The sequence below is a fragment of the Struthio camelus genome, chromosome 17 (assembly GCF_040807025.1).
Source record: "Struthio camelus isolate bStrCam1 chromosome 17, bStrCam1.hap1, whole genome shotgun sequence".
NCBI lineage: Eukaryota > Metazoa > Chordata > Aves > Struthioniformes > Struthionidae > Struthio > Struthio camelus.
Genome location: NC_090958.1, coordinates 8,631,455 through 8,659,334, shown reverse-complemented (window position 1 = coordinate 8,659,334; position 27,880 = coordinate 8,631,455). Strand labels below are relative to the sequence as shown.

Sequence of the window (27,880 nt, the reverse complement as noted above, 5' to 3'; positions counted from 1 at the left end):
GGATGCCTGCATTACTTCCATTGGAAGGACCTTCACAGCTGAATAAAAGATTTTCATATGATTTCTCTTATCTGCCCTCAAAACTGACTACACTTTTGCTCTTCCTACCTAGCTTCCTTACTTTGAAGCTGAGGTCCAATGAAGGCCATTGTTTTCTTCTCACTTCTCCCACCAGTCAGAAATGGCTATAATACCAAGAAATCTAGAGGTAAAGGGGGATATACCATCAAACAGTAGTACTCCATTCAATGGAAAAGGAAGCCTAGAAGCATTTCATCCCCCCCCCTCCTTTTTTTTAACCGTTCAAGTGGATAATAATATGATGTTACACTATAGAAGGAAATTTAGACTAGAAGTGCTCTGCAAGTCACTAAGTAAATGATAGCACTCTAACAGTAGACTAAGATTAGAGGATCCTGTACTAGCAATCATCCACACATATAGCTTTCAGCAAACTCACCAAGTCAAGTAGCCTGACTGCATCTATCACAAGCAGGAGGTGGTAGGTTCTGATTTCCAGTAAGAGCACCAAATCCTCGCTGTGAGGCATGCCAAGCCTTCTGTACCCCTGAGGTGCTGCCTCATTGGCTCTTTTGCCTCTGTCCTTCAGGTGTAAAAGTCAAAAGGGCATGCTTAAAGGGGCCCCCACATCTCCGGGGCAGGGGTAAAGTACCGCATTACAAATGCAGTAGATAGGATTTTCCCATCATTGATTAGGTCAGGACTGAAGACTATTGATTTATGACCTGACCCGCTGAGACTGTTTTTGGCTACAGTCACACTCTAGTAACTAAAGTTGAAAATTATTACCCTTTAAACTGCTGCCATCAAGTGTATTGTAGTTTTCCTAGCAGTCTCAGATCTCTATTAGCTTGAGCTTCCATGTCACTTCCTAGCTTGACTCTAGATACCCTCAAACAGGTCAAAAGAAGGACCCTTAAATATGAAGTGAGAAAGATTAGGTCTTTCTGATACATTTGGTAGAAATGCCCAGAAGCAAAGGAACGAAACTTGCTCCAAGCATTGTCAGATATTTTCAGCTGATCTCAGAAATGATAAACAGGGTTGAAAGGTTGTAAGTCAAAGTCTGCTTAAACTCCAGGGATTTAGATATCTAACATCTTCTAACAAGTGATTTTTTTTTTTATGAGTGGAGAAAACAAGAAGCAGAAGCCTCCTATCAGACTGATAATGCTGTTTCTACAGGAGTTGCAGTCCCCTTCAGCTTATGATCATGGTTTGTACGTCTTGTCTGGCTAGGGATACAGTAACTGATTATATTGCTGGCTTTTCAGGCCCCCAAATTAAGTGTTGATTGCCTAAAACCCTTTTTATTTGTAGATAAGAATAGCCTAGGTTGGACTAATAAGACAGAAAATGTACTCGTTCCCTTAAACTCTGGGATTTTGAAATTTGGATTATCAAGGAATGCAGAGAGCTGCCCAGTGTGCTCTTTTCCCTGCAGCGTTTTGTAGAAGAAACTAGCATATTGAAAGACAATAAATCCTGTTTGAGAGTAGCTGCTGGTTCTTAAACAGAGTGACAGCAAAATCTTAATCTTGGCTTTTAGAATATTTAAAGAGAAATTGTTATATGTACAGTGTAAGATGGTCAGCTGTATTAATTTCTTAACACAATAGTGGCTGACACGGGATAAAAAGTTCTGCAAATATTTTAGAAACTGTGGTGTGTACTTATTGGAAATGGAAGTGAACTTTTTATGGATACTTAGGGTGTGTATTGACATCAATTTTTAAATAGACGTTGATGAGACCAAATTCAGGCACAATTTAAGAATTTATTGATATAAGAATATATATTTTGAAGAATTTTTTAAGAATAGACACATATATTTGAACGTACATGTTGTGAAAAATCATCATTGACAAGTGTCTGTTTCTGTACGGCAATATGCAGGTGGGCATCATAAGGATCTTGCAGATACCACAGAAGTTTCTTTCCTGTAGCTTCACCATAATCTTAATCTGTATTTTGTTTCTTAAAATTGCTACTAGCCATATTCTGAAAAAAAAAAAATCTAACAACGTTCATTCATAATTTGTAAAGATGTGAAAGGGGAAGACAGCCCCTTTACTGAGTTGCTCAAATGCAATTGCTTAAGATTGAAATTTTGATAACTTTTGGTGATTGAACTGAAGAAAAAGATCTGGAGCAAACAAACAACATTCATCAATCTATCATAAATGAACAAAAACTTTACACACATCATCCAATTAATTAACTACTATGTCTTACTACTAATTAATGAACACACTACAGACAAGTTCAGTATCATTCAAATTATTTATTTTTTCTTAAGTGGACAATTTTAATGTTGATGTTAGTAACCATGTTGTTTTAAATTTCTTAGAGCCCTTGGCTGAGATTTCTTGCACTAATCATAGTACATAGGGGGAACAAAAGTAGGATATTTTCCAGTGTGCGTGTGAGTCTGTGTCTTTGTGTATGTATGTGCTTTACAATTATCAAACATATATTTACACACCAACTTTACACTGAAGTCGTTAAGAAGTCTTTTCTATGGCAGGGGAAAGAATCAACTGACCAAAGACTTAGGTCTATGTGATCCGTTTGAGATTTTCCAGTATAGTCCCACAGAGCTTCTTATGCATTCAAGCTTGCTTTAATTTTGCCGGAACGTTACTTCATCCAGTAGTGTTTCTTTATGAGATGAAACCTGCAGCTGAGGAATGCATCTCTTCAGTTTTCTTAAGTTCACTAAACTGTAAATAATTTATTAAATTGAAATATCAAGACATTTAGTTATTGTTCATATCGCTCATCTTTAACCTTCTAATAATACATCACATTTTTTAAATAATAAAAAAACAACAAAAAACGACTTTGGAGGCTATATACTACACAATCTCAATGGCTCCTGCTTCTTGGGAAGTCTGTTACAATATTACAGTAGTTCCCAGAACTTATTGGGAGCAGTGGAACAGAATTGTCCGTTGGCAACTTTTACACTCAGCAATCCAGACACTACAACAATAATTAAAAAACTGCTTTGTGATTTTTTTTGTATCTGTATTAAAAAAAGGAACACTAACCTACTTCTTAAATATAGAGTTTGTTTTTTGTGAAACACCACAAGATTTGGCAAAAAAAGATGTAAAAGAAGACTATTTTGATGTATAAAACTCCTTACCAGTAGAAGAAACACTGACCTTGATTTGGCCTATTGATAGATTCATTTCATATAGTTTTGCTGCATATTTTGAAGCCTTAAAGAGCAGAAAGGGCTGCTAGTCAGGTTGGAAATCACAGAACAGTTATGCACCAACAATTCCTTAAACAGGCAAGGTGTCCATGATAAATAGTAAAGTAAAGCAGAAGTGTGTACATAGTATATGCTGTGAATCATGTGCATGTATATATATTGTGTGTGTGTGTATATGCTGTTTGGCTGCGTGTACCAGTATTGTGGATTCATGCCCATTCATTACAGCTGTAAGTAATGTTTTGCTTCAACTCTTCTTCTATTCTGTAGCTTCAGATTTAAACTAGCTTTTCTTCCCAACACGACCATTCTGCCCCACCCCCTGCAAACGAGTTCATCTCGCACTCACCAGCTTTATGTCGTCATGTCAGTGAAATGATTTTTAGGACAACTGCATGAAGAATTATTTCTTACATACAATATGATAACACTCCCACTCTAGGAAATGGAATGAAACAAATGGAATGAAATTGCAGTGACTGTGGTGAAAACATCTCCACAGAGTTAGGCCTCAATCTCTTTTTTGTTTTTGTTTGGGATTTGTGTTTTTTAGGGGAAGGAGCAGGAGGGGGTTGTAGTTTTTGGAGAGGAGGCTTTTACTTTCCAAAACATATATTTGTGAAAAATAATGTGGCAGGTTAAGGGGGCATAAGAGGATCTGTGTACATACATCAGATTTCCCCTTTTTTTCTCCTTGGGCTTCCGAGCTTTGCCCCATTTTTTCCACGAGAAGTGGAGGTGATTAGCCCATTTTCTTATCACTTCAGGAAAACAGATTAAGCCCAAGGATTTTTAGCAGAGGCCAATATATTTGAGATTGTTCTGAATGATGACATCTGTCACTGCATCAAAGACAAATTGGATGTTACTGGTATCAGTGGCACAGGTGAAGTGTGAGTAGATCTCCTTGGTCTCCTTGTTGCGATTCAAGTCCTCAAACTGGCGTTGGATGTAGACTGCTGCTTCCTCATAAGTATTTTGGCCTTTGTATTCAGGAAAGCAGACTGTTAAGGGGATGCGCCGGATTTTTTCTGCCAGCAGATCTTTCTTATTCAAAAAGAGGATGAGGGAAGTGTTGATAAACCAATTGTTGTTGCAGATGGAATCAAAGAGACGCAAACTTTCTGCCATTCGACTCTGTAGGGAAGGAAACAACAGTATCAATAAGAGTATTTCAATGTAAGTAAGTGTGGAAAACACACAGAATATGTTATTAATGAGCACAGTCTGGTTTTGGAAAGAACTGTTGTTTTGCTTGGTGATAGTCCATCTTAACTGAGCATGCAATTTCAGGAACCTTAGTTCACTTATTTTTGATATACTGCATTTCACAAAAGAATACTTCTTCTTTTAGTTTATATTTTTTAAATAATTGGCAACCATGAAGGAAAGTCCAAAACTGAAGATTTAGAAACAATAGGTGTGACTTGGGAGAACGTAATTGTGTTCAAAATCATATTAGCACTATAAACAAAATTTTAAAATAAAAAGGATAATTCATTACTAAAGATTTCATACTACAGAAACATTCTGCTGGTAATATTAAAAAAAAATGACTGAAGTATTTCAGCAAAATCATAACATTAAAATATTCCATTCCTGTGTTCTGTAGTTTAGCACACCATACATACTCAGACTTTTTTCCTTTTCCTCATTGTATAACAGTAAGGTGGGAAGAACACGTAGGAGAAAGGACAACGTTTTACAATAGTATGTAGGACAACTTGTGTGCTGTATACTTATGGGTGAAAGCAGAATTTGGCCAAAAGAGTTAACGTCTGTCTGCCTGCTGATCTGAACAGACAATTCCATTGATGACTATTTTAGGATGACCAAGAAAAATTTACATATTTGAAAATAACAATCCAATGCTGCTGTAAACTGATATCAGAAAGATCAGTTAGAAATCAACAGCCAGCCTATACTTTCGCCAATGTTAGTCCCCATATGTTGCAGCTCTGAAGTACTTATGATGCTGCTGCAGCTGTCCATGGTACCAATACATTTGGCTGGAAGGCTGAGTATCAATAGGGGTACCTGGATGTAATGTTTTGAATGGAAAGGGAAAATGTTCTAGCTGATTAAAATAAATATCACTTGATTATTGTCAAAAGTAAATAAAGGAAATATGTTAATCATAGACCTTTTTTCTAAAGGTAGTTTTTTTTTTCCAGCATGTTCCAACTTAGATCTTTATTTCTATTAAGTTTCCTAGGCACTTTAACATCATAGCTTTTGTCAGATACTTGTCTAACATGAAAAATTTCTACAGAGCACTCATATTCTCTCTTTAAAGGAGAAGATCCCTTTTAACAAGTCATTCTATTCATATTTAGAGAACGTTAATAAGCATCACATACTACACGTAAGCGGCAAGGATTCAGGATTTTCCAATACTCAGCAATATTTTTCCTGATAAATCCAGGAAATTATTATAAACGTGATACAAATGAAGGAGGCATTTTTCTATCCATGCGATGTTGTGAAAATAATAGCCACAAGAGATAAATAAGAATCATATCTTCAAAAAGCAGTAGAAATATTTTCACATATAATATTTTTATAAACTATTTCATTAACTTCACCCAATCACTACATGATTTATAGCTTGCAGTGCTCCCCACAAATCTATACTGAGATATCCCCTAAATTTTCCAGTTTACCCCAATTAAAAAGAAAAATGCTTACATTATTAAAGAGAACTATAAGTAACATAAGAGGAACATTCCATTTGAAACTTCAGAAACCCTGAAGATTTCTCAGCTATTTTGTACCTAGGAGGTATAACTGTTGTGAAAATTTCCTGAAGATTATCAAACTACACAGCAATATTTTATTTTACTGTGAACAGTGTGAAAGATGTTAAGCATATCCATTGGAACAATTCATTGTATATTTCCTCATTCCCTTATAAAGCACATTTAAATCAGTAATTCCCAGTAGAAGTTATTGAATGTGGAAGTTTGTCCCAGTAAAAGTCTTGCACTGTTTTTGACTAAATTCTTATGACAAATTGAGGCTTACATTAAAAAAAAAGTGATTACATAGCATTAGGAACTCTATGAATAACTACAAATTAGATAAATATATCTGTACAAAATACTACATTTCAGAATTTTAAGTTTGTAAAATGCAGTACTAAAAATTTTCATTCCAATTTGATAGGCTTTTAAGTTTTTCTTTGTTGTTTTCTCTCAGTAATAGCCATCATTTGATATCTATTAATATTGTTGGTAAGACAGCCCAATAATAGCCCAAGAAAAAATAACTTATTTGGCAGCTTGGACTAATGTGAGCAGTTTTATATTTTCCATTTTCTGTGTTCATGGATCAGACATAAGATTCTTCACTGTGATTCTTCATCTGTTTTTCATCCAGAACATTCATATGTCCCTGGCCCTTAATAGCTGAAACACCTGGAAACTGAAAAGGTTCTGTGCTTCCCCTAATTCTTTAGAGCTGCTGCTGAAATCAGAGAAACTGCTTTGGGTTTTTGATTTCAGTTGTGTTCTAGCTATAATTGTGTAAAAATTCTGTAATTCTGGGTTTCTGACTGTAGCTTTAGTAGTGTGTTTTTTATGGAATGGTACAGCTGGAAATAAGTGATTTAAAAGTTTTCGTTTTCTTTTTTTAACGGAACGGGACAAGGTTCTGAAAAATTCTCTCAGGAGTCCTTTTTTCTCTTTCCCTAGGAAAAATAGATAGAAGTAAAGAAATGAAAAGTGTCTAGCTGAAAAAATGGAGGTAGAATTAAAATAGAACAGGTAAAAGATGAAGAAATTGAAAGAAATGGGGCAAAGCAACAACAAATGTTAAAAAAGTAAAAGTTAATTAACGAGAACCAAGAGAAAAAGACATTTAATATTTAGTGGACAGGTTATACCGTAACTACCTACGCTTCCTTTCTCACAGCAACCATATCAATCTTCTGAGATTTATATCAGTAACTCAGGATGGAGAAAATGCAACACACCCAAACAGTGTGCAGATGTATACCAGTGAAAGATACCTGTTCTCATTCTCTTTCCTGTTTATAGGATTATAAGCTTTAGGAACGCAGGGCTGGAAGGATCATCAAGGCCATTTCCCTGATAATATAGATACCATATCATATAGATACCATCAAGTATTTTTTTGCAATGCTGGTCAGAGCAATGGTTTGTCGATTCCACTGTTGTATTTTTAACAGTGGGCAATACCAGAAGTGTAAGAGAAAGATAGAAATACCTATTGTGTACAGTGTGACAGTAACCATCCTGCTAAAGGAATTTCTACTTAACTATTTCAAGTTCTAGCAACTGACTTATGCCATGAAACATGAGGGTTTATATTCCTCCTGTATTGTCATTCTTCTCAATAATAGTTATTTTCTAGCCCTTTTTTGAATTCTGCAAACTATGGGCTTCAAGAGTACTTTTTAGCAATTAATTGTATAATTTAATTTTTGTAAAGATTTTCTTTTATCTGCTTTAAGGCTTTTTATAATGTAATTGACTGTCCACCTCTTGAATTACGAGAAGGGGTGCCTAAGGGACAAAGGACTGTCTTGTAGTCAGATTTCAGGTCTGAGACTTGCCACCATTTCCTCCCTGCTGAGCTAGCTAAATGAAAGTTACTGCAGATCTACAGTGAAACTGCATCTATGACTGCGGCACTGACACAATTGCTTCCTAGCACCCTGAAGTGAATGAGGTGTGGACTGGAGGTGCATTGTGTTTTTGCACGATGGTAGGTAGTTTACAGTTTATACTGTAACTCTCACTTTCTGTTCTTGGTATACCATAGGAAACAGCTTCAGGCCTGTATCAGGGCAATAGCAAATTCCCACGCTGTTCAGAATAACAAAAAGGTGAAATCCACATGAACTCTTCGAATAGAAACATTTCCTTAAGAAACAGAACTAGTGAAGCCTGCCTTCTACAGATCTGTCTCCTTTCTTCCCTAAACCACTCTTGCTATGATAACCTATGATTTTGTCCCCCAGCTCCTTCCATATTTCTTCTGACATTACAAAGCAAGAGACAGGACAGTCTGTGGTTAGACTGGAGCTCCATGCAGAGTGATTGGCTGGCAGAGCGGAAAATTGGTGTCCTGTCCTTTCCCTAGTGGAGTTCCCTTTTAGATGTTGCTGGAATTGGCTAATGGATTCAAAAATTATTGATGTGACTGACAGATAGTATGGTTGCATAAGCTGTGTTTCCTCAGGAAACCCAGCTAAAACAGAACTGGAAAGGCTCTCAGAAGTTACAAGTCCATCCTCCTGTTTTCCAGCTTGCAGTTCAAAGGTTTTTCCTGATGCCTGATTTGAATGTTCCTTGCTACAATTTAAGGCTAAAGCTTCTTGTTGTGTCCTCCATCAATATGGAAAGCATAGTATTCCTTTCCTCTGTACAGCAATCATTTAGGTTTTTGAACACTGTTACCAGATGCCTGTCTTCAGTATTTTCTCCATCAGTTTCACTTTCTCATTCAATCTTTCATTTTTTGGCCTCAGACCATTCTTTCCTCTGGACTCTTTTCAACTGATCCACATATGTTTTGAAATGCAAGGCCTGAGAGTGCATGTAGTGCTCCGTCTGTGGAAACAGACTTTGCGTACTTTTATGCTGTGTCCCTGCTTACAATATGCTAGTATTGTAGATCTTTCCTGCAACAGCATTTGTTCAGCCAAGTTCAGATTTATGATCTTCTGCTCCTCCTAGATAATTTTCTACAAAGTTCTTAAGTGGGAATGTTTCATAAATGGAAGCTGTTATTAAGAAATGTCCAGCTAAAAGTACCACATATATCCCAAAATAAAGCTTAACAAAACTGAATAATTCTGTATTTGCAGATCAAACCAAGAACAACATCTTTGAGAGCTTTGGCAGTTTCTGGTCATTTTAAAAGCCCCCAAGGCACACTGAGCACCCTTTGATGGCTGGCGCTGCCAGAGCAGCAGTGTAAGCCATGTTGAAGTCCAGCTCACTAGCCTCTTCAAAGATGCTGAAATATGAGCAAAATTATATGGTCTCTGTATTTGTTTGTTTCTGCCTTTGCAAAGGTGGAGTCACCTGACACTTGAGCCTACGTTATATATGGACAAATTTATAGCTGTAAAAATGTGGCTTAAAAATCTGCTTGAGGATTTATTTGTTACTGTTCACAATGCAAATTTGGACACAACAAATAATGCAGAAAAACATCATAGGTCTGTTACCCAATAATTATCCTTTTCCTTTCCTTCCCTGAATTTGGAGCTGATAATAAAACCATACAAGAAATCATTAGCTGAGGTGAAATGCTTTTGCTATTAATTGTCTGGAAAAAAACATTTTAGAATGTTTTAGAGCTAATGTAGGGTTTTGGCCATCTCTCAGAACTCTCATGCCAATAGGATATTGCATTTTAAGAGGTTTGCATTTATTACCGTGTTTTATAGTGAATAATCATGTTGCGTGTCTCTACTGCTACCAACTCCTCAATTGGAATCTGTGGTCCGAGGACAAAATTAGAGAGTTAAAACCCTCACATAAATTATAAAATGTAATGAACACTTAAAAAATGATTGATAGCTATAAATTACTGTAAACCAGATGATCTCATAGATGATGTAATAGTAACATCATTAGAGAAAGGAGAAGTATATGTAAAAATGTGTATGTGGAAGGATGTGTATGTGCAGAAGAAGGAAGAGGCTGAGTTTACAGAGATTAGTTGGCTTTTTCTTCTGCCAAGAGAAATTTCTTGCACAGACAGGTATAAAATCCTGTAAATATGTGGAAGAAAATATCAAGATTACCCAGAACCTATCAGTAAGAGACAAGTTAAAAAGGAAGAAAAATTTCTGTTGCTGAAAAAACAGCAAAACATGGAAGTGGTGTATCCATTTTTAACCTGATGGATTTAATCTTAATATATGCATGGATTTTGCAGGGCTAGACATTGTAAAGGATTAAAGGTGATAATTTTTTCCCAATTTGCATACAAAAACATTTAAATTATGAAATGTACTTTCAATGGTTTTTGTATTCTTCATTTTGTTCCCCTCTGGATAAAATACTCATCCTCTTCTCCCCAGAAGAAAAACAGTACCTCACCACTGAGATGAACTTTTATTCTGTTCTCTCTTCTTGGTTATTAAATTCCAAAGCATATCATCCATTCTTTTCTCTTTCTTTGTCTCATTTAAGAAAAATGTGCTTAGTAGCATCAGTATACACAACGTTTTCCAGAAAATTAATACCAGAGTGTCTGTCCAAAGAGTGTGCGCTATAAATTAAACAGACCACAAAGGCAGACGTGGAAGCAGATATGAAAATTAGCTCAGGATACCAGATGTTTCAGAAAGAGGGAACAGTGTAAGGAAAGACATTAGAAAAGATTGAAAGGATAAGAAGGGAGCTATAAAGAACTGGACAAGAGATAAGGACTGATGTGAATACTCTAGATAAATTCATTTGTAGGAACTGCAAAATGGATTTGCAGATTTGATCACTATAAGGAGAATAGGTGCAAATAAAGGAACTCTAGCAACAGGGAAGGGGTCACTCAATTGGAGTGGTGGGAAAACATTTTTTTGCTAAGGTTTAACTTAAGCTTTTTAAAGTATTAGGAGGCTGCTGTGTACAGAATAGAAACCAAAAGGAAAGAAATGTAACTGAGAAGGCACTGTTGAGGATTATTCACATAGGAAGGGATCAAAAATGCAGCCTAAAGTAAGGGAGCAGCATATAAGCTGAAGGCAAGACTTGAGATACATCTGTTTTAGCAGAAGGGGCAGTATAAATAACCGTACCCCAACAGCCTTTCTGCCCATGCTGCATCTTCTGTTTTGATGGTACAACCCTTGATAGGCAACTGAGAGAGTCACTTCATTAAACTGACTGGTGCAAACAGCAGTCTGGCTTAAAGAACAAAAAAAGAAAAAAGTAAGAGTCTCTTGCTTTTTGGCTTTTTCGACTAAGCACACTCCCTCCTTATTCCACAGCTTTTGCAAGAAAAGAGCTACCAGCAGGCTACCTTGTTCCTAATAGTGTTTAGGGAAATAGTCTTGCAAAAATATTTTGTTACACTAAGCTGACATCCTGTCCGCATGACTAAAACGTCTAATCAAAATGAAAACTACCCTGTGTCAGGCCTTTTGTCAGAGTTAGCTCCGTGTAGTCAAGATCAGCTCAGATAGGGTGCAGCTGTGTAACTTTAGGAAAAAGCTGTGAGAGGACTTGCTGGGAGACTCCCAGCACTTTTGCTCAGTAGCTGCTCAGACATTCGCCCTTGGTCTTTGCCCGAGTTATACCGCAGCTATGTTTATTCCTGACCGTGTCCCTCACTAATCTGCTGACTTGACTTCCTGGCTTGATCCCGGAACTGCCTCATTCCTATGGACTTGTCTGGCAATCTAGACTGTTAGTTGAACCTGCAATGAAGCTGCTTTGCTCTCCTTCGGTTACTGGGGAATTTGTTGCCTGTCAGTGAGGTCATGGCCACTGCCTGCCTTGCTGTTTGTTACCCTTGGCTTTCCCTTTTAAAAGAGGCCACTCTTGCTGCTCCCTCACAACCCATAAGGTCTCAAAGTTTGATTAACATCCTAAGGCAGAAGAATGCTTATTAGAACTGGAACATAAAGAATAAAATAGTTTTGTTTTTTCTTCAAACTTAGCAATCGCTAAGTCTTACTGAACTTAAGAGCTGAGTGATCCCAAGGGAGACCATCTGATTCATTGAACAATGGGCTTCTACAGTGTTACAGTTGCAATTCAAGCAGTCCTTCTAGTCCCCTAGAAGAAGCATATATCCTTATTTTCTCTTATTTATGTGATTGGCCTCTTAAAAACACACTCTAGGCCATTTATTAAATGTAATCATATTTCTCAAGTGCAGCCACAGTGGCTGGAACAAAGCTGAGAAGTAAATAGGCAGAGGATCTTGATAATGCCCTGCCTGAAAGCACTTCCAGGCTAAACTAATGATGAGCCAGTTTTTAGTTGCTCATACGGATTTGGGGTTGCAGTTCTAGAGTTATTCAAAGGTACTCTGAGGCTGTATAATTTTTCATAATCATGGGTCTTAACAGCAAAACACCAGAGAAGAAGGCAGCCATTATCAAGAAAGGCAAAAACCTGTCAGAAAGAACCATAGTTGAAATTCGTTTTCTAATAGCACAGGCAGGAGAAAAGTGAAGGCTAATTTGGTTAACAATGTTTCTGACAATTAGAAAAAGTAATATATTTATAAGGAAAGGAAAACTAGCAGTAATGCAAAAATTAAGCCAAGCAGTTCAAATATACAATGCTACAAAGGAGAAAACTAGGCATAAAGAGGACAGGAGTCAGGGTGAGGATTCAGTCAGGGTGAAGTATCACAAAATCCTAGAAGATCTCTCTCATTTATTTTAGGAAGAAGATAAGCACCACACTGTAGGAGCAAAATTGGAGAGGTAAAACAGATACACGATTCTGGGCAATTAAACAGTGAAAGCGTGGTAGAATTTGTGTGGCATAGTGAAAAGTCACTCAAACATTACAGTAGTAACGCCAGACAGGGTAAAAGTCTAGAGTACAGGGAACCCAAAAGTTAATCACCTGCCATATTTCAGGTAAGGGCAGTGATTAGTGAATATATATCCATCGCAAATTGGAAAACTGAATTTTTAGAATTTTAAAAGTAAATCAGATTAGCCAAGACAATGGCTGAGATAGTAGGATCTGGATTTTTAAAAGATGATAACTTTAATCAATGCTAACAAACTCAGTCAATGGAAATTATGTTTAAAGACGTGGCACTGGTAAAGCACAGTTTGCAAATAATTGGTTTTCAGTAAACTAGTTCTCCTGCTTTCAGGGACAAAACCATTATAACAGCTACAGTTTTTTTTGAACAGGGAAAAGTAGAAAGGTTGATCTATGATGGCAAGTATAGAATCTATTTTGAAACCCCCATTACTGGCAGAATCTTAGCTTTTAAAGCTGTTGCGGAATCCAGTATAATTCAGTAACAGATTGGAAAAGTAGATGTCTATTCACCTGCTAGATATTTCTAATACGAGGCAGATATTTATAAAACAAATGAGCGTTTTGAAATATGAGCAAATGGGTATACTAACTGCTGAGCTGGAGGAAAAACATTAAACAGAAGCAGATGGAGTTGAACTACTGCTTATCATCTAAACGTTCTGAGAAACTTTTGGTTAGGAAGCAGGGTGGTGAAAGAATTAGTTACCAGTTGTACCTGACACCTAAGAACTTTCTCCTTCAATGTAACATCATTATTTCATATTGGTGGGTATTTCAGAATCATATAAAACCTTTAACTGAATAATTTCTCTTTATTAAATTGCAGATAAGATAATCATAAATCATTTCCAGCAAAGATGCACTGTATGCTACCGTGGTGCAATACTGTGGTTTCACAGTACAAATGCTGTTTATACCTTGGAAACCCCTAAAAAGCCATTTCACAATTTACCTGCAGTAGTGAAAAAATGAAAATGCATCACTGGACAATAAGGAAATGTATCAGGAAGGCAAAACTGAGCTTTCAAATAACAGTAAGATGTAATCCATATAATTGTGAAAACCTTAGGAATAGGTTTAGGCAGAACCTGCCTATAGAAATAGGCAGCACCTGTTTCTATACGAAGAACAGAAAACTAGTTTAAGTTATTTTGAAAAATTCTTACCGTTATCTTGGAGACATGGAATGTATAGTGTTGTCATAAATTCAGTCTCACTTTCCAAGTGGAAGTAGATGACAAACAAGTAAATTCAAAGCTAGGAGAAGACAGTATTCATGGCAAGAAAAGGTCTTCATAAATTTAAAGTGGTGGCTTCTAACTTGTGTAGTGCCTCAGTCACATTTGAAAGGACAATGCATGACATGGTTCTCAGTTTGTTATAGCCAGATGGCATCTTGCTATATTGTGAAAATTTTAAACAAGTGGTATGCTTCGATAGTTCTGAGATAAGATGAAGGCAGACATTCTGAAACCGAGCCTAAAGATAAATGATATATCCACTTGTATACTCTAATCTTAATTGCAGCAGGCTTCTTTTTGGTTTTGTCAGTATTGCAGACATAATTTATGTATTACAAGGGAAGGGAACTTGGAAGGGTTATGGCTTATTATAACAAAAATTAAAACATTATTGTATAACTGCCAAACGAGTTGTGAAAATTTTCTATTAACGTGGAGGAAAAATGATAGAAAAAGGCATGCTTCTTCTCCATAGTGTCTTTTCCATTCAGGAATCCTGGGGAGAGCAGCTAGCCAGGTGGTTAGAAAAAATGTGCTACTGTAATTTCATAATTACACACAAGCTGGGATATAAGCAAGATAATGCTGATGCATTATCCAGAGAGCCTTGTTGGGGGCTAATTGCAAACTCTTCCCCAAGCATGAGAACAAGGAATTGGTTGCTTAAGGGAAAGAACATGCTTAGGAACAGATGGCTGCTTCCTTTCTTCCAATAATTTGCAAACATGCAAATGTCCCTGATCATCCTCTGGAACAGGAGAGATGTACTTTGCAGCAAAGAGTTCCAGAACAGCAAAGAGTTTCCTAAAGAAAGGACTCTGTTATCAAGATACTATGTAATTAGAAAAACTAGTTGGTAAATGGAGCCAAGTAGGAACGTAGTATCTCACGCTTACATTAAAGCTTCTGGTCACAGTTGGGAGAGCTTTGAGCTTAAAAATGAAAATAAGATGAAGAGAGACACAATCAGATATGAGGGAATTAACTGCCATTTGTGCTAAATACATAAGAATCTTCTCTTTCATTGCAACATTATTATTTTAAAACTGGTAGGCATTTGGGGATTTTAAAAACCTTAACTAAACTGAATAAAATAAAGTAAAGTGTAAACGGGATGAAATGGTAATGCTTGCTTTCCAGAACAGTGGGAAAATCTTGGAATGTCAGTAAATCTTGGAAGAATCTTTGAACATTGTTCCTGTTGTCCTCTTGGGGCTTTTTCTTGAGATCATGGCTGGCAATCCGCATATGTTTGTAGGCGTGAGCTATTTAACAAAATAGCGTTGCATCTTTGACATGTATTGTTTAGAGATTCACAATTTTAGACCTTCTAAAGAGAGCAGGTGAAGCTAAAGTATTTGAAGAAAGGGTGAAGGGGCAAAAAGGTCATTTTATCTGTTGGATGTAAAGACTGTTTCTTCCTTAAGATAACGCAAAACAGTTGAATCCCTTCTGAAGTAATGATGGTCTTCAAATTAAATTCAAGGAAGTACCGTTGCCTGAGATGAAGTCATAGTCAAAGCAATTTAGAAATTCAAACTATGTCTGAATACATGTGTAATGGCAGAGGGAAAGCAGAAGAATTCTGTAGAAAAAATACAGGTGATGTGAAAGTGAGAGAGAGCCTGGATAAATACAAAAAGGTGCTTTTTTTCTTGTAAAAACGTCCAGATTGAGTGGTAGCTGAAAGGCCCTTCCTGTCTAGCAGTTAGTCAGTCCTGAGTGAGCGTTGACTAAAAGCAACTTGATGTAAAGAGAGAAAGACTGTTGTATGATTCATCTTTAGTTCATGGAAAGACTTAAAAGAATGCATAGGATCATGATAATTCCATGAGCTACAGAAATAATTAAACTGGGATAAAAGTCCTAGTCCATCTAGGACTGTCCCAGCATGGCACTCAGGGAAATTCAGTGCATGATATGATTTTCATGTTCATCATTTGATAGTGCTAAGCCATTTAGCATTTGCTTATGAGATCCGTTTGGTGGTAGAATGCTACTGGGATCACAGTAGCTTTTCACATGGTCTGTGTGAAAACAGCCATCAGTACCAAAGTATTTTATTTTGTATCCTAAGACCAAACAAGGTGGGGAGTCACCAGCCAGAGTGACAGCCTCTCTCAAACTTTAGAATTGAAAAGATAACTTTGGTATAAATCAGTACACAGAAAGAAAGGACTTTGTATCTAGATAGCATAGGATCATACTTATGTAAGAGACTAAGGTAACTGTAGTAAAAATACAGCATCAAAGTACCAAATAAGTCTTAACTTTACTCAAGATTAGGTGAGATTACTACAAATATCCAAGCCCAGGCAGGAAGTCTGAACTGACATTTATATTTTATTGCAGTTATTTAAAATTGATAAAAATAAGCCAGCCACAGAAAAAAAATGTTGAACTATACACATAGTTTATCTCCTCTCTTTAAGAGAGGTTGTGAACTCCACTGGATCCAATATGCGTGGGTCTATAATATAAACGTAATTAATGATTAAAAAATATAAGATTGTAGACATCAATAATGACTTATGCAACCAATCATAAATATATTACCAAAGGATGGACATTGTGCATAGAAAATGGATCCTAGAAAAAAGTTTACAGAACAAAGCCATAAACAGGAAAACAAGAACAGCAAGCTACACAAGACAGCTTGTGATGATTTCAGAGAAAGTATATAGCATTTTATTGAACAGAATCCTTATGCTTCTAATCAACACAAATGTTAAAAACATAAAGCAATAAAAGCAAAAACGCCTGGACATCAACAGCAGAAGTATTTTAAGGAAATGGTTCTTTGGTGCTACTTCCTTAAGGTAAGGTTGATCTACACCTCCTTCAGTAAGCCAGCTTGAAAAGAAAGATGAAAGTATAAACGTGAACAGAACCTGTAGAGAAAGACCAGCCTATTTTCTCAGCAGTTGGAAACAACTGCTTTCATTTTTCTGCTTCTGACCTTTCCTATGCAAATCTATCTCAAATTTTCCTTACTTCTTAAGCCCTAATACTTTATTTGATTTTTTTCCTTTTCTTTTCTATACTGCCTCTTTCATAGAGTTCCTGTGGAAACAGTAGAAACACCTATCCTTAGTATATTTTTAATCTGGAGAAAACAGAGACACTGGAAATGAGACTTAGCAGCATGTCAGTGCAGATACTAGCAAAGAACACCGTGTGACAGCAGCAAGCAGGGATACTTACAACATGTACCGTAGAGAGGACCATATGCTTGCTTTCTCATGAATACAAGCATCAATCATGAGGAGATAAGGAATGTGTTGCTACAAAAATAGTTCTAGAAGTACTGTATACTTTTAGTAGCTTCCTGTCTGCATGCTCCTGGGTATTGTTATTCCTTCCCCCAACTCATGGAGTTGGGAAAGTAAGAAATGGGGAAAGCCAGCCACGAAGGCCACAGAGGCTATCCAGCAGGACAAATTCAAGAACTAGCCTGAAAAGATACTGTAGCTCATTGTCAAATATTACTGCATTCCTATTATTCTCTGTAGTTTTCACTTCAGGTGTTTCATATCCTTTGCTATTTGTTTCAGCATCACTGTTGCTCATTTTCCCATCGGTTTCTTCATCTTAACTGCACCCTCTGTCCCTCTCTGCCATCCTCCACCTTTCCACTTGACCTCTCTACCTTCGTCTTTCCATTAACTAATACCTTAACAACACACCCCCTTCCCTAAATCTTAAGAATACTGCAGAGGAAGGTGGCATAGCAACACGTGACTCTACTTGCATTGCTGTACCCTTTCCCTTCAGAGCAGAAGGAACTGTTCTATTAGTATATGTTTGCACGTTGTATGGACCTATACAATACATGTTTACATGGTGCCTAGGTCCATAATGTAAAGAGTAAAAGTAAAATCAGATACCAAGACTAATGGAGCTAAAAAGGGGATAGAACACCAAATGACCTTTAAAAAACTTCAGTTCCATGTTCAAAGAAACGTTTACTGATGACTGGCTTTTGACTATCTTGTTGTCTCCCTCCAACTCAAATGCCTAAATTTTCTTTACTTGGTGATATGATCCAATCAAAAATATTTGCACTTTTAGCAGTTTTTCGTTTTTCCTCAACAAAAAATTATTGTTGCTCAAAGCAACATTTGGTGCTACTTCAGATTTCCCAATGTTTCTAGAAGGCTGTGAAGATTTGGGAAATCTTTGTACTGCTGTGTATTTATGAAGTCAGTCACACACTATCAACACTGTTCTATATTCCCAAATCAGGAACAATATGGATTTGTTAACCCTAGTGAGTATAGTCTGACGCTAAGCTATGAATATGTTAAAGAAAGTGTCTGAACTGAGAAAGAAGTTTGATAAAATTTGTTGACAGGAAGAATACATTGGGAGCCATAGAACGTTCAAGCAAAGGAAGAGGACAGCAGGTGCATATGCTAGGACTTAAACTCAAGGGGTCCTAAGGAAAGGCTAGAGAGAGAGAAACCTCTGGGAAGAAAAGAGGAAAAGGTTACTGAGTTCAAGGATCAGAAAGAGTAGGGCATTTCATGATTCAGCAGAGACGCTGGGAAATGCAGTGAAAGGGTACTCCAGAACATCTGGCCAAAGTATTAAAGGCTGTTCCACAATGGAGAGGAGGCATAAAAGTGAAGAAATACATGTAGGTTGAGTTATTCCTTGTGACTAGCTGTACATATCTTCTAAGCAAGAAGAAAAAAGAAAAAAGAAAAATTATATTCAGAAATCTTTGTAATATATGCTCTGTATATCACTTCTCGCAGAACAGAAGAATTACAAGTCCAAAGATTAGAGCTGGAAAAAATTATGCGCAAGATACTAAAAATGTGGAGCACTCGGCATTAGTCTTGTGCCTGCTGCAACTGGAACACAAGATGCCATTTCTGGGAAGGAGTAATAAGGATAGAGTGGCAAAGAAACAGTGCTGCAGCTGACTCAGGCCAAAAAAAAAGCCTTAAAGACACAAAGTGCCAACATATTAAAACCTAAATGTAACATAGCTAGTGTCCAGCCAGTGCAGTGCTACGAGGACTATACTAAAAGTACACAAGATAAATAGTGTCATGTACTAAATCTCTTTTCCCAACCCTTCATTTAATCATCAAACTGGGCTTGTAGCTTGTTTTTTCTCCATTGAGGAGAGCTTGCTGTGTTTCAGTTGCTCAACAAACAATTATTAAAGCTCTATTTAACCCCTGAAAGGGTGACAAAGCGTTATGCTAGATAAGCTGCTTGACATAAGAGGTATGAGAGCTTGCACTGTGCTTCCCTTTGTATCATTTTTGGGGGCAAGCAGTTTTAAGAAAGCAAATATGCTGTAAAAGGAACACAAGAAGAAAACTTCAGTATCTTTAACAACGCTAAATAGATTAAGATTTCTTGACTACAAACCAAGCAACTTCTTAACTGTTTTTTAAGAAGCAAATTAGCAACGTATAGTACTTATGCTTGCATTGGTGGGTGGTTTTTTTAAGCATTGTACAGCATTCCAGGAAAACTGCATATTTTTCGAGTTTAGAAAAACATCTAGTTTAGAAACATTTCTTGTTAAACTCATACTCATTTAAAATCTTACTGTTCTTGAAAATATATGCATAGAAGTATAAATACCCACACTTTAATTTGTAAATAGCTAGATGTTTAAAATTTCTCTTTAAAGCCTTTAAGTTGCCTGCTTGACTCAAGGGCAAAAGGGCATTTAAAGTATTTGTTCAATATACCTGAAACGTTACGTAGTTTTAACAGTCAGGTGGCTCAGGATTTTAGCTGTCCTCATTTGAGACCTTTCAGCTTAAAATCTTAGCCCTCTGTGTTTAGGCAGTAAGTAACTTAAAGCTGCATTGACCTACAAGGAGAGGCTAAGGGAACTGGGCTTGTTTAGGCTGGCAAACAGGAGGCTAAGGGGTGATCTAATAAAAGCCTACAGTCATTTGAAGGGTAGTTACAAAGATGATGAAGCTAAACTCTTCCCAGTAGTATCAGATAAAATAGTAAGAGGCAATGACAACAAATTACAGCTTAGGAGGTTCAGATTAGACATCAGGGAAAAAAAAAAAATCACCAGAAGGATAATACAGTACTAGAACAATTTGCCCAGAAAGCCTGCGAAATCTTCATCCTTGGAGGTTTTCCTCACTCAGCTAGGCAAAGCCATAGTTGGCCTGATTCATTGTTGGCAATAGCCCATATTCAAAAGAAGTAGCTGACAGAGAATATAATAGCGTTCATCCAAATCATGAAAGGCATGGAGACGGTGAATAGTGAATGATATTGCACCATTCCTAACCATGCAAGAATTAGGGAACATCAAATTTAATTATCTGACAGTAGATAAGTGTTTTCCTATGCAGTGCGTAATTAAATATAAAACTGTCACGAGATGTTAGAGAATAATAATAATAGCAAAAGTTATTAAAAGTGTAATTGGGTTCAAAAAGCAATTAGACAAATTGAAGGGCAGTTAGAAAGATGTTGATGCAATCCTTGGTTCAGATTACTGGTAAGATATATTGTGGGAGATATTAGCGTATGCTCGATCTGTTCTCCTATTTTTTCCTAAATATCCACTATTGGCCACAGCTGGACACACTATTGGGCTGCACAGATATTTGTTGTGATTCATTAAAACTGTTCTGTATGTTATGGCTGTCAGAATAGCTCATCTGCTTAGAGAAATAAGCCATTTCATTCCATATTAGTGCCAACTTCTCAAGTACCTAACCCATACACTAACGCTACGCTAATGTTCCTAGGCAACATTGCCTTTCCCATTAGTCTTGTCCAGTTTAAAGAAAATGTTTGTTTGTTTTAAAAAGTTCACCATCAGTTGAAGCAGTGTTGCTCACCAACTAGATAAGCAGAGAGGCTTGGAACACAATGTATTGACCTTGAATTACTGGCATTGTACAACACCACAGTTATATAAATGACAGGAGGATAACGGGAGACATTTTCTCTTAGACCAAGAAGAAAAGTTAAAACCTGGCTCACACTGATGCTGAACTAGTTTTCAGCAGAACAAGGTTGACCAGTAGTTGCATTCTTCAATAGTATCTGAACAATAACGAACAGTAGAAAGAGCCACTTACAACAAAAAGGTTAAGTGTCACTTTGTACTGACACAGTCACAGCAGGAAAAAAGAACACAAAAGCCCACAAAACCTGAGGCTATTTGTGAGATGGTGTTACATCTTGAGAAGAACACATTTTGCCCTCACAGCTTAAGCAGCTGAAATTCTTGCTGGAGTTTTGGCTTGTCTTTTCCTTTTATTGCATGTTTGAAGATATTTTAGGGAGGATGCTTACAGAGTTTGGTGCAGCTGGAGCTCTTGTGGGAACAATGGCTGTCTTATCTTTTTTCCCATCTGTGCAGCAAGATTAATGTAGCATACTTAAGGAGAAAGTGACAATTTCAGATCTTATAGCAGCTTTGCCTATAATTGTAACATAGTTCTTGCCATCATGCTGATCTTGACCTTTCCTCTTACTAACCTAGAAAAAGCATGGAGGCTGTTGGGCACATAGGTCAGTGTTGAAAGTCAGAATGAAACATGAACAGAGCAAGAAAACTAAATGAAAAAATGCAAAGCGACATTTTAGAAGCATTTTTCTCCATCAGAGGGTCCACATTTGGGTCTGGTCTTGGCCCTTTTCCCATAAGCCTAGAGGGATACTTAGGAGTGCAAAAGCAGCATGCTTTGCAGCATAGAGAAGGAGAGAATCTTGTTTTCACTTTCAATAAATTCTTTAGGTCTTAAGCAGCATTACTAGAATTTAGATCAAAATCACCTTCAAGAGATGATTTCCATGAAGTCATTTTTAGAGTAATTGGAGAAGAGTGAAAGAAGAGAAATGTTGATGGATTCTGAAAAAATGCTTCTCTCCCATATTTTTAATGGAAGTTGTAGTCTGCCAGGCTACAGACAAAGAAGTGGCTTTAGGTTGCCCAAGACTGAATTAAAAAAAAAAAATCCTATGGTCACACAATACACACCTCTTTGTTGGTATTATTTACTATTGCTAGATTTTTTCAGAAAAAAAAAAGGGGGGGGGGGACATTGATTTTGATCTGGAATTTATTCAGCCATTTTCAGGATCATCTCTTCCACTTTGCTTAGGCACAGACTAATCCAGAAGCTGTTTCATCAGGCAACATCTGTCTTTTTTCTGAGTTTTAATACTTCAATGCTATAGTCTCTAGGTATCTCAGACCTTATTTTAAGTAATTTCCATATAACTACAACCACTTTCTTCCCCATTCCCCTTGGCACTGTTGCGGTGGTTATTTATTGCATCAAGTGTGGTTCAGCTTTTCACAGATCTCAATGGCACCTTTCCCATCTTCAAGCTCTCTTTCCAGAATTGGTTTTACAATGCTAGATGCATGAGCTTCAGTCACTAATCTTTACTCTCAAGTTAGACAAAGATATAGGGGTCAGCAGGTCCATTTCAGTTTACAATTATGCTACTGTAACCTGGAATGACAGTGATATAACTAGAGTGTTGTACAGTCAAAATCATGAGAATATGGCTCTGTATTGCAGCAGCAAACTACATTCTGAATCTTAAGAATCACACTGTTTTCTTCAGGCCAGAGAGGCACATATTTTCATTTACAGTCACCATAATATGCTGTAAGCATATTGGAAAGAAAACCCTTTCTCATTCACCATGCAAGATGGACGATGTTATGTGCCATTCAATATTTTCCTTTACTGTCATTATTCAATTTATGGACTTTTGTTTTACTATGAGCTTACTGTTCATCAGCTGCCCAAAAGACAGAATTACTAGTTTCTTCTCAAGCTTATAATTATTGTATCTGAATATTTCATTGGCTACATTTATTTTCGCAGCATGTTGCAAGATCAAAGGAAGTTGTTAACAGCAACTTATAAACAGGGAACTATACAATGAGAGATTGTAGTTACAAGGAAGCCAGTAATTCTAGACACCCAATTTAGGGTCTCAGAACCTAATTTTCAGTGGATTGATTTATTTAACAAAATTGAATAGTTTTGTGAAGTTCTCATTCGTATCTGGTGTGGCTGTGAGTAATCAGACCTACTACAAATCAAATCCCAGGGTCTCAAATCAGAGAAAAGTGAGGAACGGTATAGGTTTACTTATGAAAGTTTTGATTTAAGAGACTAGTTTGGAACGAAAAAGGAACAGAATATGGACAAATGCAGGGATCTAGTACAGGTTTTCAGAGTAGAATTCAGCTGCTTTAACCATATGAACTTCCTCTGTTTTCCTACAGTCCTGCTTCATTCATTTCACATTTTCCTCCCTCTGCAACAGATGAGGGCAGTGTTCCTACAGTTGACAGTGTTATTTATCACATAACCCTCATTAGTGATTTTTCTATGATTACATTCACTAAATGAAGCAAAAATTCCATGGAAAAAAAATAATGCAACTATGAAGTCTGAATCAAAATATACAGACACTAGAAGTTCAAGATAAGGCTGCACCAACAATATCCTGTCATTTGTTAACTCTTAATTATTTGATTTCACCAGATCACGTAAATCCACTCCCCCTCATCCTCTACCTGCACTGCTTCACAACCTAAACCCATTCGCAACTTTCTCACTCTTCCAGCTCCCAATTTCTTCCTCAGACTTGTTCAATCCAGACGAGGAATACTGTTTAGAAAAATGTGTACTGTCAAAGGCTGATCAGATCTCCTCAGTGACGATCTATAGCATTCATGTTAGCATAGGGATTTACACAGCTCAAATAAGTTCAAGTTGGCAAAGGAAGGACAAAAAACATGTATGTGAGACAAGGGCCATGCCAGATTTCAAGGAGATCTTAACTTGTTAAAGTTACCAGAATTTTTTAAAATATGAGCAAAAATATTTTTCTGGTGCTTCATCCTTACAAGTGGATGACATTTCTTTAACAATTCAGCATAGATTATTCCATTTGCACAAGGGCAGAATTACTGCCCTTCTGTCCCAGACTTTATCATCTCCAAACCGGCATAAGATTCCTCAGTTGTTTTGTTCTGTGTGCACATATGTATATGGGCATCTCATAAAGGGTCATAGCTGTATTACCTCTACATTGGCACTAGTACGCTGTTTAAATTTTTCCTCTCTCCTACACTTAGGAAAAGTTGTTCCAGTGCTTTACACTGACAATTTTATTGCTCTTAGTCAAAGCCTTTCTTTGGTTCCTCATTGTGAAGACACTGCTCTCATCTCTAGCAATAACTTTAACTCCTTTCTTTGTCAGACTTTTTGTGATTTTCTGGGGGAATTTTGATATAGTCTGATTTTTTTTCTAAACTATGGGATCACATGCATGTTTGAGGAAACCACATTAGTTATTTTTCTTTTCTATAGAATAATTCCAACTGAAATAGATACCACAGACCAAGACCAACATCAGATGCCACAAGACTAGTCGAGTTTTATGCAGCCAATGCCTGTTCACAGGATATGATGGGTTTTTCCTGCTCTCAGGAGGCAATAAAACCAGCGCTATCAGCTTATTTTAAAAATTATCCTGTTGCTTGGATTAAGAAAGAAGCACTATAAAAACCTCAAACTGGGATCATGAGAGGAATTATGGTCACAGAATAGGAAAGAAACTATTGAAGTGCTGGGAGAATAATGACAGTTTGGGAAATGAACAGAAAAAAAGAAAAAAAGGAAGCTGTTCAAACATCTGATCTTACCTTACCCAATACTAGTAACAATGCAGTAGTCCTAGCAGCCTGCCTGATGCCTTTTCCAGCAAATCAGCTCTTAGTGTTGTCTCCATGAAATAAATATTCTCTGGTAGGTGAGCTCTTAATTAATGGATCTTGGATTGAATCAAGAAAAAGACATTCTGAGAATAACACACCAGACAAAAGAAGGGAAAGTACTAACCAAATTATTAGCTTTTGCAGTCATGAAGGGACTCCATCTTTTGCGTGGCTGCTTATCACTTGTCCATTTCACTGATTTCTAAGAGAATTGCAGAATGATTTTCTATTCAATATATTTAAAGGGAGGAAGGTTATTTTTTGGTTGTGGCTCGTGTACTACTTTTCCTATTTTCAACTTTGTGTTTATACTTTAGGTCATAAACATTAAACCCAATTTTGTCCCTAGTTATAAGAGATTAGTTTTGGTCCAGTGAGGCCTGAACTGAGCCTAAGCACCCAAGTGAGAACTCAAGATGCCTTCTCCTCCAACCTCTGTATTCCAATGCAGTCATTCTAAGTTTCTCTTCAGGTTTCCATGGAAATAGCAGAGAAGTGTGTTATAGTCTTAGCATTAAAATATTCAGAAAAAGAGATAAAGAGATGATTTACATGGCAGATGCTATAATGCTGAGGCAGGCAGACAGTCAAAAACGTAAGCTCCTTGTTGTATGTAAAAGATCCTATGCCTAAGTATATAATATATATAATCATATGCCACATATTCTGGGGAGAACAGGCAAAAGATATTCACAGGGAGAGGAGGAGGAGGAGGAGGAGGAATAGGTGGAAATTCCTGGATTCTCTGCGAATCAGATTTATACCATTTGGAATGCAGGACCTCCCAGAACAACAAGAACAACAGAGGCACAGGCTGTACTACTGATCACATATTTCAACTGAAACATCTTCTGTAATAATAAATGCTGTGTTTCTTGAAACAAATTCTTTGGTTGCTATCAACAGTAATATATCAACATTTTAAACCTGAAGTAAAATCTGCCCTCTTTATAGTGAAAAACATCACCTTATAAACTTGATGCCTGAGCAGACCTATGGAAGTCACATTAACAGCATTTTAGATTTTCCAATTTAAAATGGGCAAGTAAAAATTAGATGCATTTATTTAAAAATAATCAGAAGTAGCCTGTATTAAAAATGTGCATCTAATTGTCCTAGTAGTTATACCATATGTGCTACAGGGGCAATGAACTATATACTGAATACAGGACTGACTCCTCTCCAAAATCTAAACGCATCAGCTTTTCGTATCATGGATGCAAATCCACATTTACACATTTGGACCAGGGGCAAACTCTGGGCCCTGACAGAAGGATGTCTTTACTATCTCTGAATGCCGAATCATATGCTTGCCTTCTTTCATTATGGCTGTAGTAGACTGGATGATTCATCCTATGTGTCCACATAGGGGCATCACACAAGTAACCTGGATGAAGCAGTAGCGTCTGCCTTGGGCTTCCCTGTGTGGGTCCCAGCATTGTCTGCTGGAAGGTCAGATGAGATTTAGGGCAGCAGTCTGAGCACATTCAGCTGAACTAAAGAGATTTCAGTCTGCTCACTGGCCAGAGGTCTTACAGACAGTATAGACTGTAATTATCATCACCTCTCAGCAGTCCTGCCTCTCTCACCCTAACAGAATCTCAAGAAATATTCTAAGACATCATCTGTGCTCTTAGAAGTAGAAGAAAATATACTACTATTCTCAGCTACAACTCTTGCTGTGATGCTGTGGTGTGTGTAAATAATTGTTCAAGCGTGTAGGTATTGCAAATACAACCATATGGCACTCAAAATTATCTGAGATTTTTTAGTAGAGTAACATACACCACTAAATGCAGTAAAAATCCTTGGTGAGCACAATATGAACAATAATGAAAGTTTAGTACATAAATCCATGGGGTACTAATCATATTAGCATATTTATTTTAAAATTTCCTGCATTCAGAATTTTAAATTAAGCTGCTTCAGCATCTAGTAGGGGTTTTATATATATGCATGCATGTATATAGGTATATATTTGTACGTATGTGTGTTCTGTTAGATGCCGAAATGGAACTCAAGCAGGAACTAGTTTGACAGTGAATGGAAGAAATACGGGGGAGGAGAACTTAGATAAAAATGAAAGGAAGCCTTCAGTTCCATTCTCTTTGGCTGTAATATTTAGAAAACAGTATTTGAAGTTTCATTCAGACAAAACATCACAAATTCTTTTTAAGGTGATGATATAGCTGATTAGAAGATGATGCTACAAATGATCAGATTTGCAGTGGGGCTAAGGACAGTCTAGATTACTTTTAAAATCCTATTTCATTTCTGCATTGTATATGTCAGTGATTTGTTTTTGACTGAATTTTTTTTCAATGATATAGTTAATTATCAAATTAAATTGAGGAATAATATGAGGATAGAGGTTTCCTTTTCTTTCTCATTTCCCCATTAGTTGTAAGGTTCTAATAAAATTTACATATAAATTTGGATTGCTTTGCAGAATTTTGAGAGATCAAATATGAAGTCAAGCCTGCTTATTTCCTAATCAACACCCATTTTTGTCCTTTTTCTGCAATATACCATACCTATTTCTGACTATTTCTTAGTTTATTAGTATTAGCTAGCACAACATTCTACAATGGGACAGATGCAACCCTTATGTGACTGGAAAAGGAGCTGAGCAACCACAGCACTTACTCTGTATCTAATTTAATTTACCAGTTTCCAAAGAGATGATAAGCAAAGAATGTGTGTGTAGGTGTATATGCATAGGTATGTATTTATTACACAGGTATGTATATACACATACATATCTATTTATCTACCCACTTTATGACAAATTTTCTTACATCATCTCACATTCAAACACTACTCATTCTGCTAAGCTTCTGCCTAGGGAGTTCATAAATATTTATATTCTTTTCAGGTGCCATTGTCAGAAATCCAGGTCTTGCAATAATTACTAAAAAAAAATAATTCATGCATACTGGACTAGAGCTTTGGTTATCCACTGACCAGTGTAAGTCTATTCCATTTAAACTAACAATGAGTCCATTTATTGTTTTGGTAAGATTTTCATCTTCTAAGCTGCACCAGTTTAACTTCACCAGCCCATTTCTGCACATCTCTAAAAACTTCAAATAAAAATAGTCCTTAAAACTCCCAACAAATCAGAAAGTATCAATGAATAAGC

At 36.8% G+C, this 27,880-nt stretch overlaps 2 protein-coding genes across 6 annotated transcripts in view; one reads left to right on the top strand and one right to left on the bottom strand.

Moving 5' to 3' along the window:
* RSPH14 (radial spoke head 14 homolog) overlaps window positions 1-27,880 on the top strand; it is a 109,773-nt gene that overhangs the window by 11,938 nt on the left and 69,955 nt on the right. The gene's annotated exons all lie outside the window — the stretch shown is intronic.
* GNAZ (G protein subunit alpha z) overlaps window positions 1,779-27,880 on the bottom strand; it is a 77,896-nt gene continuing 51,794 nt past the window's right edge. For all 4 annotated transcript variants that reach the window (XM_009687419.2, XM_009687422.2, XM_009687420.2 and 1 more), the window contains one exon: window positions 1,779-4,381. In XM_009687419.2, the coding sequence (XP_009685714.1) occupies window positions 4,037-4,381 (345 nt within the window). In that variant the 3' untranslated portion in view covers window positions 1,779-4,036. The remainder of the gene's footprint in view (window positions 4,382-27,880) is intronic.